The sequence below is a fragment of the Pomacea canaliculata genome, linkage group LG2 (assembly GCF_003073045.1).
Source record: "Pomacea canaliculata isolate SZHN2017 linkage group LG2, ASM307304v1, whole genome shotgun sequence".
In the NCBI taxonomy this organism is placed as follows: domain Eukaryota; kingdom Metazoa; phylum Mollusca; class Gastropoda; order Architaenioglossa; family Ampullariidae; genus Pomacea; species Pomacea canaliculata.
Window position 1 is genome coordinate 18,026,361 of NC_037591.1, and position 17,582 is coordinate 18,043,942.

Consider the following 17,582-nt stretch of genomic DNA (forward strand, 5'->3'; position numbering starts at 1 on the left):
AAGGCTATATAACAGCAAGGCGGCTAGCTCTCTCCGGTTGTTCTCTCTTAGTCCTTAGGATGGTTCACTTCTCATTAATATTTTTATGCGGTTCTTTGTAGTTTTTACGCATTGTTTAGCTTTTTGCCGTATGAAGGCTTTATAGCTTTATTGTCAGACGGCACAATGGCCACAACATTTAATTCGTTACAGTACTATTATTTACTGTGCACATAAGCTGGCCACACTATAGGGGTCATACGCATCCTCTCATTGAGCAGAACAGTCACGTGCACGCGCTCACACACACGCATGCACACACGAAGCCCATGTGGCTGAAAGTAGGTTACTCTGACTATGCGACATAGAGTATTTATTATGCACAACACCTTTATGATTTACAATGCTTCCAACGTGAAAAGTAAGACACTAAATTCATGAATATACACATCAAAGCATCATTTTCAATTCAGCCCACGGAAAGTGATACAATAAGTAAAAACTTCCTTACCAAACGCATCGTAATACCGCTGGTATTAAAAGTTTGTCTGGATAAATCAAATCAGCAATCAAGGGTAAGCAGTACTGTGTACCGGTGTTGTAAACTTGTGCAGCTACCAGGTATGTGTTAAACTGGTGTTGGCGTGCATAGTTTATGATATTGTGAGGTGGCACAAACAAGAAAACAAAAACTAATCAAGCTTCAATATTTTAAATCCAGTATCTGATATAATTTGCGAATGTATGTCAAGTTGTGGTGTCTGTACATATATGTAGCACTGCATTCTCAAATTTCCCCCTAAACATTTACACACGAGAATTTTGCGAAGGACATGATGACGTTTGCCCAAACTCTATTGTAAGTAGTGTAGTTTACACTAAGTCTAAAGTCAAATCCAAGACATATACTAAATACTAGCAGAACATGTGTTGGCCGCTAAACCACCAACCACTCACTTTAGGACTGTGTTCAAAAAGTTCAGACGAGTCTACTCGAGTCACTGATAAGCTGCACAAAGGATTCGAGACAGAGAAACCTGTTTCGTCCGCTTGAAAGCGTGAAATGGAAAATAATAATAAAAAATAAAATAAAAGATATGCGCAGATGATAAATATACAGGCCAACAGTCTGTCGTCATTTGCATAAATGAAAAACAAGGTGTGAAGACTTTGGAAGAGAAGATTTGTGCTCATTTGGAAAAGTGGTGCAAACAAACAACAAACAACTCCTACAAGCAAACAGTTCATGCAGATTACCAGGATCACGTTCGCTGTGTCACGGGTGTTTACGCAACATTTCACGCGCGCGCGTGCACCACACAGGAAGCGAAAGAGGAAAGTTCGTATGTGTCTCACGTCAGGGTAACGTGTGTCAGTGACGTGTCATATGTAAGTTAATATATTAAACACCCGCATTCACCAGGCACCAGAAAAAAATCTTTGCAGACAAATACAAGCCTTCATTGTTTTCTGTTAGGTTATCTCTCGCGTTTTTCGAATGCTTGGTTGATGTTTGTATTGCGGAGACAACTCATGTTCGCTAAACCACAAAGCGCGCAGTGACGGGGCCCAGTTATCTCCCTTTGCTGTTGATATGATTGTGTTTTATTTACCGGGTTGTGCGACCAGCTTAAATATCTAAGACTTAGGGTACAAGTATAACTAAAGCAAAATTGCTATGTTAGAAAATTTTCTACAAGCCACTGAAACTGTGACTCCATTTCATAAGCCTAAGAAAAAAAGAATAAAATAGTAACCTCATGCCACCAAATTGCAGAAGACTTTTGATGTTTGAGGATACATACACCGGTATATTCATATCATGAAAACAAAACCGTATGCTAACAGAGTACTCGTGCACATCAAACTGAGCTTTGGTGGCACCAACATGTTGACTCTGTCACTACTCGGTGCTCACAGCTGTACAAGTAAGTCTCAAGCATCCGGCTGAGAAAGCATATACCTTGCAGCACCACAAATATTTAATATGGCGGAATAAACGTGGGCAAGGTGAAGAAAGAAGAAGCATATAGAAGAAAAATGTGACATGGATTTGTGGAAGCAAAAAAACATTATTTTCTTTTGATGATTCCGATGCAGCTGCCTTAACAACAAAATTTGCAGAATCAAAGACAGAGAGGCGAACAGACGGGTCAACAAAGATGTTGACAGGTAGGCAAGAGGCAGGCGTGGACAGAGTGGTCGTAGGGGAGGGAACATCTGCAGCTATTATATTACTGGGAAGGTCTCATGGTAGTACCGTGAGGCTTCTCCAGAAATCTGAATAGTTTGAAGGTGTCATAGTATTTGTTGCCCTCACTTCTTCGCTTTCCTCGCTGCTGGCCTTCTTCTCTCCCCTGTGCTCTCCTTTCATTTTTCTCTTCTTGACTCTGTTATGGCGGTTGCGGTGTGGTCTCCCTTGCATTGCCTCAGGGCCGGAGTGCTGTCTGTGCTGGGTGTTGCCCTCCCAGTACTCGGTCTGCCCTCTCTGGAACTCCTCCAGGCGGGCAGGTGCCCCACGGAAGCTGGCTCCGTGACTGTTGTGGAACTGAGTTGTCTGCGGCTTGTGGAGGTCACGGTCCACGGCGGTTAGATGTTCACTCTTCGCCACAGTGTGCAGTCCGCTCGCTGGCTTCCGATTTCGCCCCTGGCGATTTCTCCCTCTTCGTCTATGTTTCTTGTTTTTATTCCTCTGTCGCCTCTTCCTGTCTTCGCCTCCTGTTTCTCGTGTCGCGGTCTGGTCCAAGCTGAAAGGGACGTGGCGGACCGTTTCCACTGCTCCGGCCGCATAGCTCGAGGTCAGCGGCTCCCGCACCCGCCCGACGTGACGTCAGAGGCACCGGCTCGTGCCGGGAGGACGTTTGGTTCACGCACGCGCGTACGCGAGTCTAAGGACAGAGATTCCAGCCTTGAAGGATGAGGGATATGTTTTATTCTGTCCCTGATGAAGATCGTTGGGAGACTAGTAATGATGGGGGCTGCGGTAGTCTGATGGCCACTGGCGTGAACGCGGGCTCGTAACTTCTTCCCTTCATGTGGTCTTTGTTCTGGATGTAACGACCGTTGACAGATGTTCGGACTTCATCTGGTCGGCCGTATCTCATTTCCAAAGTGTTGAGTCGAGATGGCACATGCTGCACCAAATCTGTCTGAGGCTTTGTCCCGCTGAAGCGTGTCTGCTGATTATGAGAAGACAAACCAGCGTCCTCGATATCTGCACTTAAGTGTCCCCTGTCTCTCTCATCACCATGACGACCGCTGTTAGGTGGCTCGGGGTCTCTCCAGCTGACCCCACTTTCCCGTCCGACGTACTTGCGTCCGTCAGGAAATGGTTTTCCCACAACACCACTCTCGTCCACGTCTTTCACCAAGAAGGTGGATGTGGTGGTGTCAGTGGTGGAGTAAGCTTTGATACAGGTGTTCTCGCAGTCTTCCCTGGTAAGGAAGTTGTTGCTGTTGGCGCCACAGCCACCGTAGGTGAACCAGGCACAGGCCCCCATGTGCACGTTGTAGAACCATCTCCTTAGCTGCCCGCCACAACCACCAGGGGAAGGGGCCTGAGTGCAGGCGCGAGACCTGACTAGAGTACAGAATCCATTGGTTTATTTAGTCATTCAAATTCATGGAATAAACTGATTATATTTAGCATCCTCTTTATACAATAGAAGCTTTGATACAGGAATATCTGCTGACTTCTAGCCATAGGTCTATCACAGGAGAGCCTGATTATTTCTATCAGAGATTTGATACACAAAAAGGCGATTACTATGGTAACCTCACAATGACACTTACCGGGCTCGACACGCTGGTGCACGCAGACAGGAAACCTAATGTTGGTCGGCCACATCAGCGTCTGCACGGCACACACTTTGTCCCGCGGACAAGTCTTCTTGTAGTCCTGTACGGACAGACCACTGAATATCTAGATATGGACATTTCAAGCTCATTCGCGTCTACCTGAAAATACGTTTACTGGGGAAAGGGGTGATTAACTAAGCAATAAAAACAACACAATGTAAAAATTGCAAACACAAATGTCTTAGAAAATTCCTCAAGATATTCTGGCTAGTTAGAATAGCCAACGAAAAAGTCTCATAAAACCAGCTGCACAAATATGACAACCAGAATCAGAAAAAAGATGATTGTGATGGTGAGGGTATGTGTGCAGAATGGAAAGATACACTATCCAGAATAGCTCGTGGCAAGAGAAACTCAAAGATCAGATAAGAAAGAACTGAAGTAACAGGAGATGACAAAGAAACATAACGAAGCGTTGTGCTAACTTACAAACTTGGAAGTCTCTAGTTGACTCCGTTTGTATCACACCAGGAGGAAGAAAAAGTGAGTAAATACACTCGTATATAGTTTGTGAACTAGATGTGTATGTACTAAATAATAAAATAACTTCCAACCACAGGCCAAAATAAAAGTAATCATCGTATTCGACATTGTTTTGCGATGTACCTTGCACAGTTGGTCAGCTTCCTGTCCATATACCAAGTTAGACGAAGCCACCTGCAACAAAGCAGATACCTTGACAAAAAATTATTGGTAAAAATTATCGTCAATTTTTATTGCATTTTTACTCAGTCGTTTCTTATATATAAGCAAGAGATAACAGCTCAGAGCTCAGTCAAGGAAGACAATTCAAATACGTCGCTATTTCACACGCTTGCCTCCCCTCATTATCTTCAGTCCCTCAATTGTCACAACGAAAAATGTGGGGAAAAGTAAGCCAAATATGATAATTTTTGGCGGTCGAAAACTAGATACTAACAATAAGAAGCACAAGTCAGGATATAATACATCAAGACAAGTTGAAGTCTTTTCCTACAATTGTAAGAATAAAGAGCCCAGCGCGTGCTGTTCGTTCTTATTACGCCAACAGAGCCCCCCCACAAAGACTAACAAGCTACCATAATATGTATTCATCTAAATGGAGAAAGGTGTTAGTTGAATAAAAAGATCATCAACAAAATAGTGGTGCCTGAGAACTGCCATGATTAGATTTTTACTTATGTGGATACAAAACATTGCTAGCAAACCTAAATTCCCAAATTTACAAATGGAGCCAAAGTGGCATTTGCTTTTAAAAGTTAGTCTTCACTTATTCACTTATTCTTTATTCACTTCAAATGAACTTTATAGCTAGAATGTGCGTATGCACATGTAATAAACAATTAAAGTCTCCCACATTTTGTAAATGGAAGAACAGTCAACTGGTGCAATATTTTTAACAAATGTTTGCAGCGCAGGACACAATCGCCAGCTTTCTAGTTGCCAACACTTGCTGCCCTGCTATTACCCAATAGCCAGGAGTTGACCCCGGTCGTTTTTACTACCTGCATGTCTGAAACGCTAAAATAACTTGTCCTCCCTTCTGTGGGGTCAGCTCACCGACCCCTGAACCACGATCCCCCACGATGCACGGATGCCTGCCACAATGCAGGGGCTGGCAAGTTGCCCAGAGTCCCAGCTGTCCGTTCTCAAGGCGATGTTTACCCGTCCAAGTGTTTGGCAATGAGTCTCGCGCTGACGGTTAGATTAATAGCCTTGTGGTGTTACCCGTTGCATAGTGTTTGTCACACTGATCGACGTGCATGGCTGTCGTGCAACTGAAACGTTTGTCACATGACATGTTGTTCGGACGCTTGTTACAAAGGTGGACTTGTTTGTACTGGTTGAGGGAACCCCCAAAGATGGTGCTTATTAACAAAATTCACTAAACTTGTACTAAATGAAGTTCCTGTGAGGTAATTAAAAGACACACAGAGAAGTAACATTAGTCTTGGAGGATGGAATCACAGTTGTTAAAGGTGAGATGAAGAATGGAATGCGTGCTGGGGTGTGAGGGCAGGGTCAGAATGGGATCATCTGGACTGTGTTACCGCCGGCATCCATTAACAGTGTCACACGGTGTTTGTGACTTGCTTGGCGCCGACTGGAATGTGCGCCAGGTGTCGCCACTCGGGCTGCTCCCTGTTCGCACTTTGCCTGCCACTGTTTACCGCCCGGTGCACGATACATCGATACAAGAGTCAAGAGGACCGAGTGTTTACGTCCTGCTCCTGGCGGCTACCTGGCTGAGCTCGGTGCTACTGTGTGGTATTATCCATAATGCTGACATAATCTTCATAATAAATGTGCATTTGTGTGTCTGCATGTGTGTGAGCGCTCTAAATATCCTTCGTGTGAGAATATTCTTCTGTGTATACTCACATCTGTTGTAAACAAATCGCATCAGACGCGTGGGTGTGGGTGTAGGCGGACAGTAGCTACTTGACAAGCGTGAGCTTGCTCATAATGCTAACATATTAAGCTCGTGGCTGATGTGAAAATAGTAAACTATTGGTTGATGTTAATATATTAAACCAATGGTTGAGGCTGATATATTAAACAAATGGTTACTATAATTATTCAAAATATACCTCCACTTACAGCGTGTTTGTTCACTTACAGAGACACATGTGAACTAAAAATCACAAACATCTGCTTTAATCCACCCCAAGACACATGACCCTGGCAGGACCATGGCAGGACTAAATAACTCGGTATAGCCAGTTCCCATCAGTGGTTGGGACAAAGGAAGAACAAGCCACTAGGCCTTGGGTAAGAAAATGGCAAAGAAAACTTCTCCCCTAGTGACTATAGTATATGTATAAACTCTCAAAGAGAGAAGGAAGCTTAACACTCTACACCAGGACGTGGATTAAAGAAAGTTATGTATTTACAACCTGGACACCGACACCACCCACGGCAAGAGGGTGTTACTTGTACTCCCTCCATCCATCTCCTGACTACCCTTTAATCCCAGCAATTGACCCCACTCCATCCTGGGCGAGCCAAATTGCAGTCTTATCGCCATTTGCTGATTGCAGGTTGAAAGTCTGTGTTTTGCCAATGCTTTATAGAACTATAAACGATGGGCTTGGTGCGAGTCCCAAACTACGTTTGATAGTTTCTGGGTGTGTGAGAGGACGTTGATGTCTGGGGCACAAAGGAGGGGGCACGATGTGACGACACGTTGGTGTGTGAGGAAACGAGAGTATGCGAGGGCGAGTTGGTATGCAAAAGCATGTGATGTGGTATGCGTGGGCATGTGGCATGTGAGAACATGTTGGCGAATGTTGCGAATAGAGCAGAATTCCTCAGATTTTCACTGCCTGTGTTATATAGCGTATAGGAAATGGCACTTGCAACTTTCAGAGCATCTACCAACACTCTAAGTGCTCTAATAATATTTCTACGGTCTTATCAGCAGATTATACAATACTCTTTTATGCTTGACTACACACAATGTCTACAGTTAACAATGTTTTGAAAAAGACATATTTTGCAATTGTTTCATGATAACTTTCTTTTATACCATTAAACACCAGGGTTTAGTGATAGGCAGACTTCTTACCTCTGGTCAGTAAACTTCTGACATCGAGTAGACAAATTTCTTACCTCGTGGAAAAAGAAGGAAGAAAAGAGAGCGCAGTATCACTCTCGTGGACTGGAGGGCCATTCTTTTGTTTTCTCTTTCTTGACTTAAGGAACTCCTGAATTTTATAAGCACTAGGTGCCCATGTACCAGTTCCGGATGGCCTTGTGTTGCAGTGTACGATATACTGACGTTTCAAACCGCTGTCTTCGAGGATGTTTGGATGTTTTAGCTAGACTGTCCACACATCACTGACCTAGAAGAAAGTAGTCAAGGCTATAGACGAGGTCAGCCGTACACCACTGTCCAGTTTTACAGACGACTGGGACTATCCCCCTGGTGACTTCTTATCCTTATTATTTGTAGTTTAGTTTTTTTCCAAATCACGTGGTCTCCCCAGCCAGAAGACTTTCTCCGGATGGTTCACATTCACAGTACGAGTCCACAATGAGGGTTGAACTAAAGATTTCACATTCCCGCTCCCAGATCAAAGCTGCCGACCTGCGGTCCCGGTGAAGGTGCAGTGACAGGCCCAGTCTCAGGCGGATACAGGCTCGTACTTTCTGCACGAGAGGAGATAAGCCGGTTGGGGGAAACGAAAGATGAGTTGTGGGAAAAGACGTCTAGATAACTGTCGACGACGGACTACATTCGCCTTGAGAAACTTTCTCTACCTGTAGGGGGCGCTGCGGCGGTATTTGTCTGCCCGCACCGTATTGCCCCGCCATTATATACATTGGCGCTGTGTGTCGAAGGTCCTAATGGGGAGGGTGGAGTCACCACTGTCGTTCTCCCTCCTCAGAAAACTCCCTTCTGACACACAGTCCCCCTCCACAATCTCTCCCAGCCCTTCCCTTCTTGCTTCCCTGCCGGCCATGTTGAAGTTGTCAACTACTCTCCTCCACATCTTTATTTTTGGCCGATGTCTTGAGCTGGTCTGACTTCCGCTGTTGTAAACTCTCTCACACACACACACAGACACACTCTCTCCACCACTCGCTCTCAAACTGTCGGTATTGTGTGTGTGTGAGAGAGAGAGCGGGGAAGTGAGAGATGGAGAAGTACTTTTTATACAGAGCTATGAAAAAAAATGTAGAAGTAGGCTGGAAATTCTCAGCTGAATGTTGACAACAAGTTAAAGCCATGAACTAGGACTAAGATATGGACCGGAAACTTAAAGGACAACAAAGGTGTTTATTTATTTGATACATGGTTTAATTTCCAGCAAAGCATTTTTATTTTAACGTTGCAACTGACTGCTAGAATAGCATTTTACTATTACAAATTATATTATTACTATATTAAATACAGCATGATAACAGTTTGATACATAGTTATCAAGATAAAACATTTCTTCCTCATTTAGCAGCATGCACAATTTACTGTTTACTTACTCTCACGTGTTCTTGTGTAAGCTCCTCATACGTTTGTGACTGTCAATACTTTGATGCTGTTTGGAGCACACACATCACTGGCGCCCTCACTCTGTCAGTTGATTTGAGCTTTAAACTGGAAAAGGATACGACTGATGATGTGTTTGTGAGTGTGTCACGATGTTACTTGTAGACCACATGGTGTAGAAAGTGTTGATGTTGTATACCTGGTGCTTGATCTTTGTTTCAGCTTTTCACCAGCAGTCAGTTGGTTTTTACAGCTCGTGCTTTTGTATGGTTGGCACTGCTGTAGAAAAAAAATCTCTTTGTTTTTCTGAAAGTCCAAGACTTGCCAGGACTGTATACAAGTGACTGAAGAACAATCGCTTTTGAAATGTTATTAGCAAATTCTTGAGTACGGTGTGGGGACCAAGTTTGCACGGCAAGTGTGAACAAAGCAAAGAAGAGGAAGAAAAGGAAAAGAAAGAGAAGGATAAACACCAGAGATTCTTCTTTTTGTACCAGCATGTGATCACACAATGCACGCAATACAGCCATGTAATCACATTATTGCAACAATAGAACCAGGGGATGTTATAGTCAACGTAATGAAGTATGTAACTATATAATACAGATAATACATATCTGCGATCATGCAATACACACAGTACAACCATATAGTCGTACAATACATCCAGCAAATCTGTGTATAAGGTGTGTTAGGTAGTGTGACCAGAGTTTGACAGACGTGGAGACACGTTTGATACGCCGACTATTTTGACTTGACACATGTGCACAGGGCAGCCAAATCCCAGGGGCCGCCACACCTATATATAATATAAAACATAAGTAGAAAATAAGGACACAGCGGACGGCGATGTGGCCTGAAAAAATTGTTTCTCGTTAGATAGTACTCTATATTTAATAATGTTGCTAGAGTCGGAGCAGTAAGCTATATGTAGTATTATATTGTTCTTCGTGAATGAGACTATCATGGGCCGCCACTTGGTTTCATTGACATTGGCGAGCCCAGGGCCGCCACGAGCTGAGACCCGCCCTGAGTGGAGATAGACAGTGAGCGAAAAAGACAGATATCCTAAGGGAATGCACAAACATGGACCAAGAAATAGAATAGAGAGAGTAGAAAGAGAGAATGAAGAAGACGTGGGCGGGGAGTACAAGAGGGAGAGATGGAGCTTGCATGCTTAGTTGGCGATGTGCCCACTGAGTATACATAGTCTTTGTCTCAGCTCTGCCTGTCTCTGTCTTCATTGCTCTGTCTCTTCCTCCTCCGGTCAAATAGTATATCTCTGAATGTCAGTGGGATGTGTGAGATCAGTCAGCATGGTCGACTTTGACTGTCCGTAAGACGGCAACAGCAGCAGCTGGTTTAGCCATGAAGACTTTGGACTGGATTTAGATGCCTATTACTCATTTAATCAGATTTCTATCTATATCTTAAAGGAAACTGTTTGTAAATTTAAAAAGTCGCCAGGGTTTTTCGAGATTTTTGTTTAATTTCGAAAGAGATACATTATCGGTTTTTTGGTTTTTTTGGCTTTTCATAGTAAAAAGAAAATTCTCAAACATTGTCAGTGGTGCACTGTCAAGATGCCCACATGCCATTCCCCTTACTTCCGGAAACAATTCAGATTGCATGAATACCGAAGGGGTCTGCATTCTGTTTCCACAAACACGTACTCTTACCTCACCTCGGTGAACCGTTTCCGGTGAGGTGTCACCGCGCTCACCTCCCTTGCTGCTGCGGCTGTTGATGTTGGCCCATCCCATCCCACTCTCATGCTTGCAGTGCTTGTGTACCCATCACTCGCCCAGCCTCCGATAAGTGGTAATTAAGAATGAAGCACAAGGGACATTTGTCACGACTACAGCAGCAGCAAACGCTCCGAACTACTTTAAATGTTTTCTGAAAATGGATCGACTGTCTTCGAGTTTATATAACCGTAATTATTTCGGGATATCTTAATTGCTTTGATGTCGTTAACCAGATCTCTGTCCTCTTTCTTTCTACACCATTAAGGCAACACCGGAAATGCGCACAATAGTTCACGGTGTGTTACACGGTGCTACAGTTGCAGTGCTACACAGTTCTATAGTTACTGTGTTACAATGTCCTGTACAGTTACAGAACTACATTACTCAGTTTAAGTTGCTGTGAAGGTTGTTGTGGTGGTCAGTGTCCAGTCTGTGAACTGATGACTGCCGTGCTCAGTTCCCTAGACATCATTTGCAGGACAGAATCAGCTGTTGACACCAGTACGGTCCTCCTCAATCACAAAACAATTATGGATGACTAACCCAGGGTGTCCGTCTCCAGAGAAGATGTGTACTGATATTGTTACCGTAATATAGGTATGTCTGTCTGTCGAACTGTTTCTTTGTCAACGTCTTTGTTTCCATGAGGCACTATAATATTTACGAAAAATAATCATTGTACAGATGAAGGCAGTTGTATGTGAGCTGATCAACCAGTAGTCCAAGTGTATGTTTGTTTCCCAAACTGTGACTAACTCTCCCCCAAACCACGATGTTGTTGTCAAAAATTGTCTGAACATTCACCAGGCTGGTGTTTGCCCCATCTGCTAGATATCTATGGGCTTAGAAATGCCACGTAACTGCACAGCAGACTTCGATTGATGTAACTTTTACATGTTTTAGTCTACAACTTTCAGAAGAAGAATTTGTTTACGCCAGTTCCGCTCTGGCAGGGTAAACACGTGCCAGGTGAAGAATTTGTTGGCTAAAGAGAGTGCAAATGTTGGGGTTCCAGAGAGAAAAAAAAAATGAAACAACACTTTATTCAAGAAAGTATGTGGGTGGTCTGAAGGCATTTTTCTCTGAACAGTGATTAAGGAGACCTTGGTTAGACTCCATGTGGTCATAAGTGAAAACATACTTTAGAAACAACAAAGAATTGTTTAGTGGGTGAGGTAGTTGTCCTGAAAGTAAATCCAGATATGAAACACTTCCTTTGTGTTTAGTATGTAGCTTTTTCCTTTGCCTAAACTGGAGAGCACCAGTTAGTTTAAATAAACATCGTTCTTGACCAGATATAGCCATCATGTAAACAATTTGCCAAACGTATTGTTCATATTTGTCCCATTGACGCTACTGCCAAAACTTCAAAGAAGAAAGGTTGTAGGTGAAAATTGCACACATACATTTGTCATTTATTATCTACATGGAAAAGATGGTTGCTGAAACAATGGCGTTTTCCTGTGCTGGAGAGTCTTCCATGTCACAACAACCTTCATTTTTGCAATAATCACTCTCAAGCATATTTCTTTCGGGTAAACTGAATATCAGACGGTTGCTTACAAACAAGTTAGCTTTTGTTTCAGCACTCCTCCCCCAACCCTGCCCGCACACCTCCCCTACCCCAGTTGGCCGCCCTGCACTGCCGGTCACGTGCGGTGTCGCCTATGTCAGCATTGTCCGGACCGCAGGATGTTGACAGGTCGGGCCGCACGTGCGCTGCTCGTGCCCCGAGTTTCTGACGACAAACACTCGGGCCTGCTGTAAACTTTGCCGAGTCGTCACCTCAAGCCTAAGTCACTTTGAAGTAGAGTTGTGCGTGAATTCAACGGGATTCCCCGAGATTATATGAAGATTTCATGACACGCATGTGGGAGCCTTTGAGTGAGGGGCCAGTGGAGAGGCTGCGACACAGCTCGGCGCCTGCTTCTCTCTGACCTCAGTTTTGCTTTCGCACAGACCAGTCAATCTGCTGCTCGTGAAATACGTGCATCGACTGATGGAGGCCACACACCCGCCCAGGCCTGACGAGAGGGGGGGACAGGGGGGTCTGGTGTACCCGGGCCCGCGGCTGTCAAGGGGGCCCGGTCCTGGTCAGTGGATTTTTTTTTTCTTCTTCTCCTTTTCTTTTTCTTTTAACGATTACAAGTACAAGGGGCCCGGAGAGGTCGTCTGTCCCGGGGCCCGGGCTGGCTCTCGGCGGCCCTGACTAAATGTCGTGTCATACAAATTTATTTGTGGAGGGTCACTGGCGTGATAACCCACGTGCCGTAGGTCAGAGTGACATCAGCAACTGGCCATCTAGGCAAGGAAGGAACTCAACAAACCTTTTCTTACAGTGAAACAGTTGTGTGTGAGTGAGAGAGACAGACAGTCAGCTGAAACAGCGTTTGTCAAAAACAGACTCCATTGCAATTCTCTGATTAAAATAACTATTTAGTCAATATAAAAAAAGGTTTGAAAAAATGGTATATACACGAGAATAAAGATAATACAAAAACTAAAATAATTACAGCAGGGCAGTCAGAAACACCTTCACCGAGCAGAAAAAGAGAAACTTTTGCGGAGATATCTGTGTCCCAAATATTATATTGCTTTATTAGGTAACTACATTAGGTAACATAAAACAAAAACAAAAAAATGTGGTGTTTATATCAAGAGGATATTTTTTTCAGGATGCAGTAATGCCTTAAATTACAACAGGACTTATCTGGTCCTCATCATGTTGCTTTTATTAAGCGAAGCCTTTTCAAATAATAAGCTTTGTTTCCAAATAAAATGGGGAATCTCTGTTGCAGTTTGTACTTGGTCATTTACCCACACATCTCAAAAGCAACATCTATCATCCATTTATCCACTGATCTAAACATCAACACCTATCTAGGGCACAGCAAACGTCTGTCATGCATTCATAATTCATTCTTTGATGTTGCATTGTAATCCGCAGCTTGAAGTGTCGTTTGCCAATGGCGGCAGATGAATGGGCGCTCCACCACTCCCCCCTCATTCCCCTCTTTACTGCCCTCATACCCTCTCTAATCTCAATGAAGCTGAAACAAACGATATTAAAGCACGACACAGAAAACTCGTTTACCAACACACAGTTCTTACCTCCCGACACAGGCACTTCCTCTCTGCCAACACATGAAAACAGTTGTGACACACAGCGCCACCTAGCCACCCCACATCCCCGGAAGGTGAGACGAGAAGACTGGTGGCCGCTGCCTGCAGGCCGTCACGCTTGAGCTGACAGTGACAGTGACAGTGACAGTCAGCGACCGTGGCGATAACGTCAGCACTGAGGAGAATCGCCACTCAGCCCTCTCGCCCGGAAATGCTCCCCCTCGGCTCCTCTCTCCCCTGAGACCTACACATTGAATAACTGATGGGATGCACAATGTAACTACACCTCACACAGACAGAGGACAGACGTCAGGACAGACAGAATCAGTATGTTAATGTTGTCTTTGACATTTGACACTTGATTTGATTCATTCACCCCGCGAGAGTATTGGTAATATACACATCAATAGTTCATCCATACAAAGCTTGAATACACGTAGAGAGATAAATGATAAAAGATAAATGACAGTAAATACAAAACTGTTATACAACAAAATAAGCATAACAACCATACTGATAACTGCTAAGATATTAATATACATATATTTTGTACCTCATCACCGTGAGCTAACATTATTTAGAAAAGCTATCACAAATAATACTAATTAATTCAATAGTTTTTTTCTCCATACTTTTTCGTGGCACAGAGGAGGCTGCATTCGGATGTTTAAAAATAGAATTTAGACATTAATCTTTCTCTTTCATCCTTGAAGTATTCACATGCTAGAATGTTAATGAAATTCCTCTCCAGTATTTCAGGCTTTACATTTAAGTACAGTGTCACTGTAATCCTGGACATTGCAAATTCACTGAGTTTGGACTCGGAGATTATTCTGTAATGTAAGGCCTCTGTCATCTGACGAGCCGGGAACATATGTTAATAGACATTTTGTCCCGTGGCATAATGCAAACCTCCGAGGCATGGCCTTGTTTGTCGGTATAAATCTCGACAAAATACAGGATGTATTCATCTGTCTTGTGAAGAGTTTCACCTCATCATGACACAAATCTGTTTACCACTACCGTTTAAGATATCCATTCATCAGTCCAACAATTTTTTTAACTCTCTTCGGTTTTAGTGTTGTTGTTGTGGAAGTTTGTCTAAAGATAAAAATTCTGTGGTGGAGCTGTCAAAAAGTCTGTATGTCAAAAAATAACGGAGCACTTCAGAAAAGTTATTGCGGAGGATAGTTTCTGTGACAACCATGAATGGTCAATGAATCTAAAAATAAAAATAGGTAAGAATGTTTACTCACTTTAGTTCATGTTTCATGGGTGGTCTCACTGGAGCCTTTAGCGCATATTTGTAAGAACAAATGTGAATATGGTAATCCAAAAAAGTACTGTCAAAATCGTTGAATAAATTTAGTGTTCATTGTCTGGGGCATAATGAACATTACTAGCACTATACACAACATCTGAGTTACTATCAGGACTATCCGGGGAATGGATTACTAGCTCCAACATTGTACAGAAAATTTGAATACTTTTAGATTATGCTAGTTATGGAGCATCTACTCGTTCATAAAAGCTCTCGATATCTTCAATTTCTTTTTCATCATAAAATGCAAATGAAAACTGTGAGGTTCTTTGGAAGTAATCCGAGGTACCCAGGACAAAGAGGACAAATGATTGTAGGCAGAAAGTTGACAGCAAATATGTGGACAACTTCCCAAATGTTCGAATAGTATTTTCAACAATAAATATAATTACTTTAACTTCCCTGGTGTCACTCTCGCCATGTGCCGCCTTTTCTCCAAAGACTTTGGTCTGTTGCTATCGTAACAAAATGAAGTCAGCGGGTCCCATGGACTGTCTTTCTGTGATTACAGACACAGCGAGACAGTACTGCCCCAAGAGTTCATAAATTTCCCTTTAAACATCACTTTTATGTCGTTAAGTAAGTCATGTCACATTCTGAGACTGAAGAGACCACGTCACTCTGTAGTGAGTGTCACGTGACATGTACCTTGTCACTCAAAGCGCCACCGCGGACACGTAAAAGTTTTGAGGAGCCGGAGACAAATGCAGCCAAAACGTAAGAAATAAAGTCGGAGAAAGATTTTCTCCAATTTTTTTCTTCAACCTCAGATGCATTAGACCCTCGATGGCGATGACGGCGGTGATTGTAATGAGTGCGTGTCTACACACATCTCTACACACCTTGTAGTCTGTGGGTAGTCAAAATACTTACTGTCCTTTCATTCTTTTTTCCCGTCTGCCTGTCTGTCTGCCTGTCTGTCTGTATCGTCTGCTGTCTGTCGGTGTCTGCTGCCTGTCTGCCTGTCTGTTTGTCTGTCTGTCTGTCTGTCTGGGTTGAGGGATGGAGGGGTTCGACTACAGACTGTGCAGACAATTAATTTACCGTGCACAGTCTCTCTGTCAAGTAAAAGAACAAAGTGTGGCGGGGAAGCTAGAAGCTAAACATGGTGAGAGAATGGAGCCGTGGATAACGGCTATTTTCACTTTCATCTCTTTTATTCTTTATCGCTAACCTTTTGTAATGATCTGCACTACTTCATTTAGTGAGAAAAACTCCTCATTTATGTATTTTAAAAAATGTCAATGTAGAAGTCTTGTCGCAGTAGCCTACTATTTCACACCTTTTATGTACTCCAAGAAAGCTTTTCTTGACGTGCGTGAAAGCATTTTTAGTCAAGTAATGAGTATAGAAACACTGTGTGGCCAGAAAGGACTCTGTCTTGCTTCCACCGAGGTTGTGTCGCAGGCGTCAGATGGCCCCAAATCACCATCCTGACCTGTGCTGCTAATAACTCAGTCTGATGATGAATGAGTTGCCTGTGCCAGCCTTTAAACTTGTTATTTTATGTTCCTGTAGATTTTGCCTGTCAGTATTTTAACATGCAGCGCAGTAAGTCCGAGGTGTGAAGAACTAGCGGCCCAATATGTAAAACATGTTAAATATCTTGGCTTCTTTTTGTCTCTTTTTAAAAATTCATTGTCTTATTTGATGGGAAAAGGCTCTGTAAGAAAACGACAAAAATATGCTCTGGATTTTCAATCTTTCTCCGTAAGAAAACCCACCTGCGCAGAGTTTTTGTCTTTCTTTTAAAAAAAGCCCATTGCGTCCATGGGTAATACAAAGTTTCAGGCTAAAAATGATGTTCAATAGAAACTTCCTTGGAGTTTTGGGCATCATTGTACAGGCATGTTTAACTTAGACTGCCATACGAGAGGAAAATAATGGCATACATTTTTACCCTTCTTGCCTTCCTCCATTACGGTCGTCACCGCCATTGGCGGAGGCTACAGGCCAAGACGTGAATGGATTTCACCCTACAGTGTTCTAGTGTGAATGGAGAGTGTTTTGACATGCCATTGCCCATGCGGGGACTGAATAGGTATTTTTAAAATTTGTCTTCAGTATGTTTTTGTTTGTCTTCATCTGTCTTGTCTGTGTCATTGTTTTCTTCTGTCTTCCTGATACCATGTTTACTCTCTGCATCTGCGTCTATCATTTCATTTTTGTCTGCTTCAGCTCGCTTGTTGTGATGATCTAGTCTGGCGTTGAAGCAATTTTGCTGGTCAGACATAAAAACATCACAGACATTGAGACATGTAATAGTTAGGCCTGTCATAACTGACGGGGACAGAAAATGCAGCGCATCATTCCAGCGAGAGATGAAATTTCCGCAACGCCGATGCTCTCCTTTCCGTTGCAGTTGCATGACTAAGGAGTTATGGTTCGTTATTTCACCTTCAATTGTTTTTTATTTATCGTGTCACAGCTAGAGAAGTTTTGTTATTTTCTACAAAGCCTGATAAAGATCGGCTCAAGGGATCGAAAGATAAAATTTACATCTCAGGTGTTGACAGTATGTCCTGTCTGATACTTTTAACACTTTGTGTACTCGCTTTTGAGATATTCGCCGTTAGCCGACCCG

The 17,582-nt window shown here is 43.1% G+C and overlaps 1 protein-coding gene across 3 annotated transcripts; it reads right to left on the reverse strand.

The window, feature by feature from the left end:
- Window positions 1-331: 331 nt before the first annotated feature.
- On the reverse strand, window positions 332-13,887 carry LOC112556587. 3 transcript variants are annotated; one of them, XM_025225739.1, is made up of 5 exons: window positions 13,666-13,887; window positions 8,800-9,085; window positions 4,444-4,494; window positions 3,772-3,877; window positions 332-3,559 (listed from the first exon to the last, which is right to left on the reverse strand). In XM_025225739.1, exons 4-5 carry the CDS (start codon window positions 3,824-3,826, stop codon window positions 2,910-2,912), a joined length of 705 nt encoding a protein of 234 aa, XP_025081524.1. In that variant the 5' UTR covers window positions 3,827-3,877; window positions 4,444-4,494; window positions 8,800-9,085; window positions 13,666-13,887; the 3' UTR covers window positions 332-2,909. The 3 variants fall into 3 exon arrangements, with proteins under 3 accessions (XP_025081524.1, XP_025081525.1, XP_025081523.1); XM_025225740.1 differs by lacking the exon at window positions 8,800-9,085; XM_025225738.1 differs by lacking the exons at window positions 8,800-9,085; window positions 13,666-13,887 and adding an exon at window positions 7,429-8,305.
- Between the last annotated feature and the right edge of the window lie 3,695 nt (window positions 13,888-17,582).

Excerpts from the sequence above, each read along its gene's own strand:
- LOC112556587 (XM_025225740.1), bottom strand. The coding sequence starts at position 3,826 with ATGTGGCCGACCAACATTAGGTTTCCTGTCTGCGTGCACCAGCGTGTC. Across the intron at positions 3,560-3,771 it reads GCACCAGCGTGTCGAGCCCG|TCAGGTCTCGCGCCTGCACT; the intron begins GTAAGTGTCATT and ends TCTGTACTCTAG.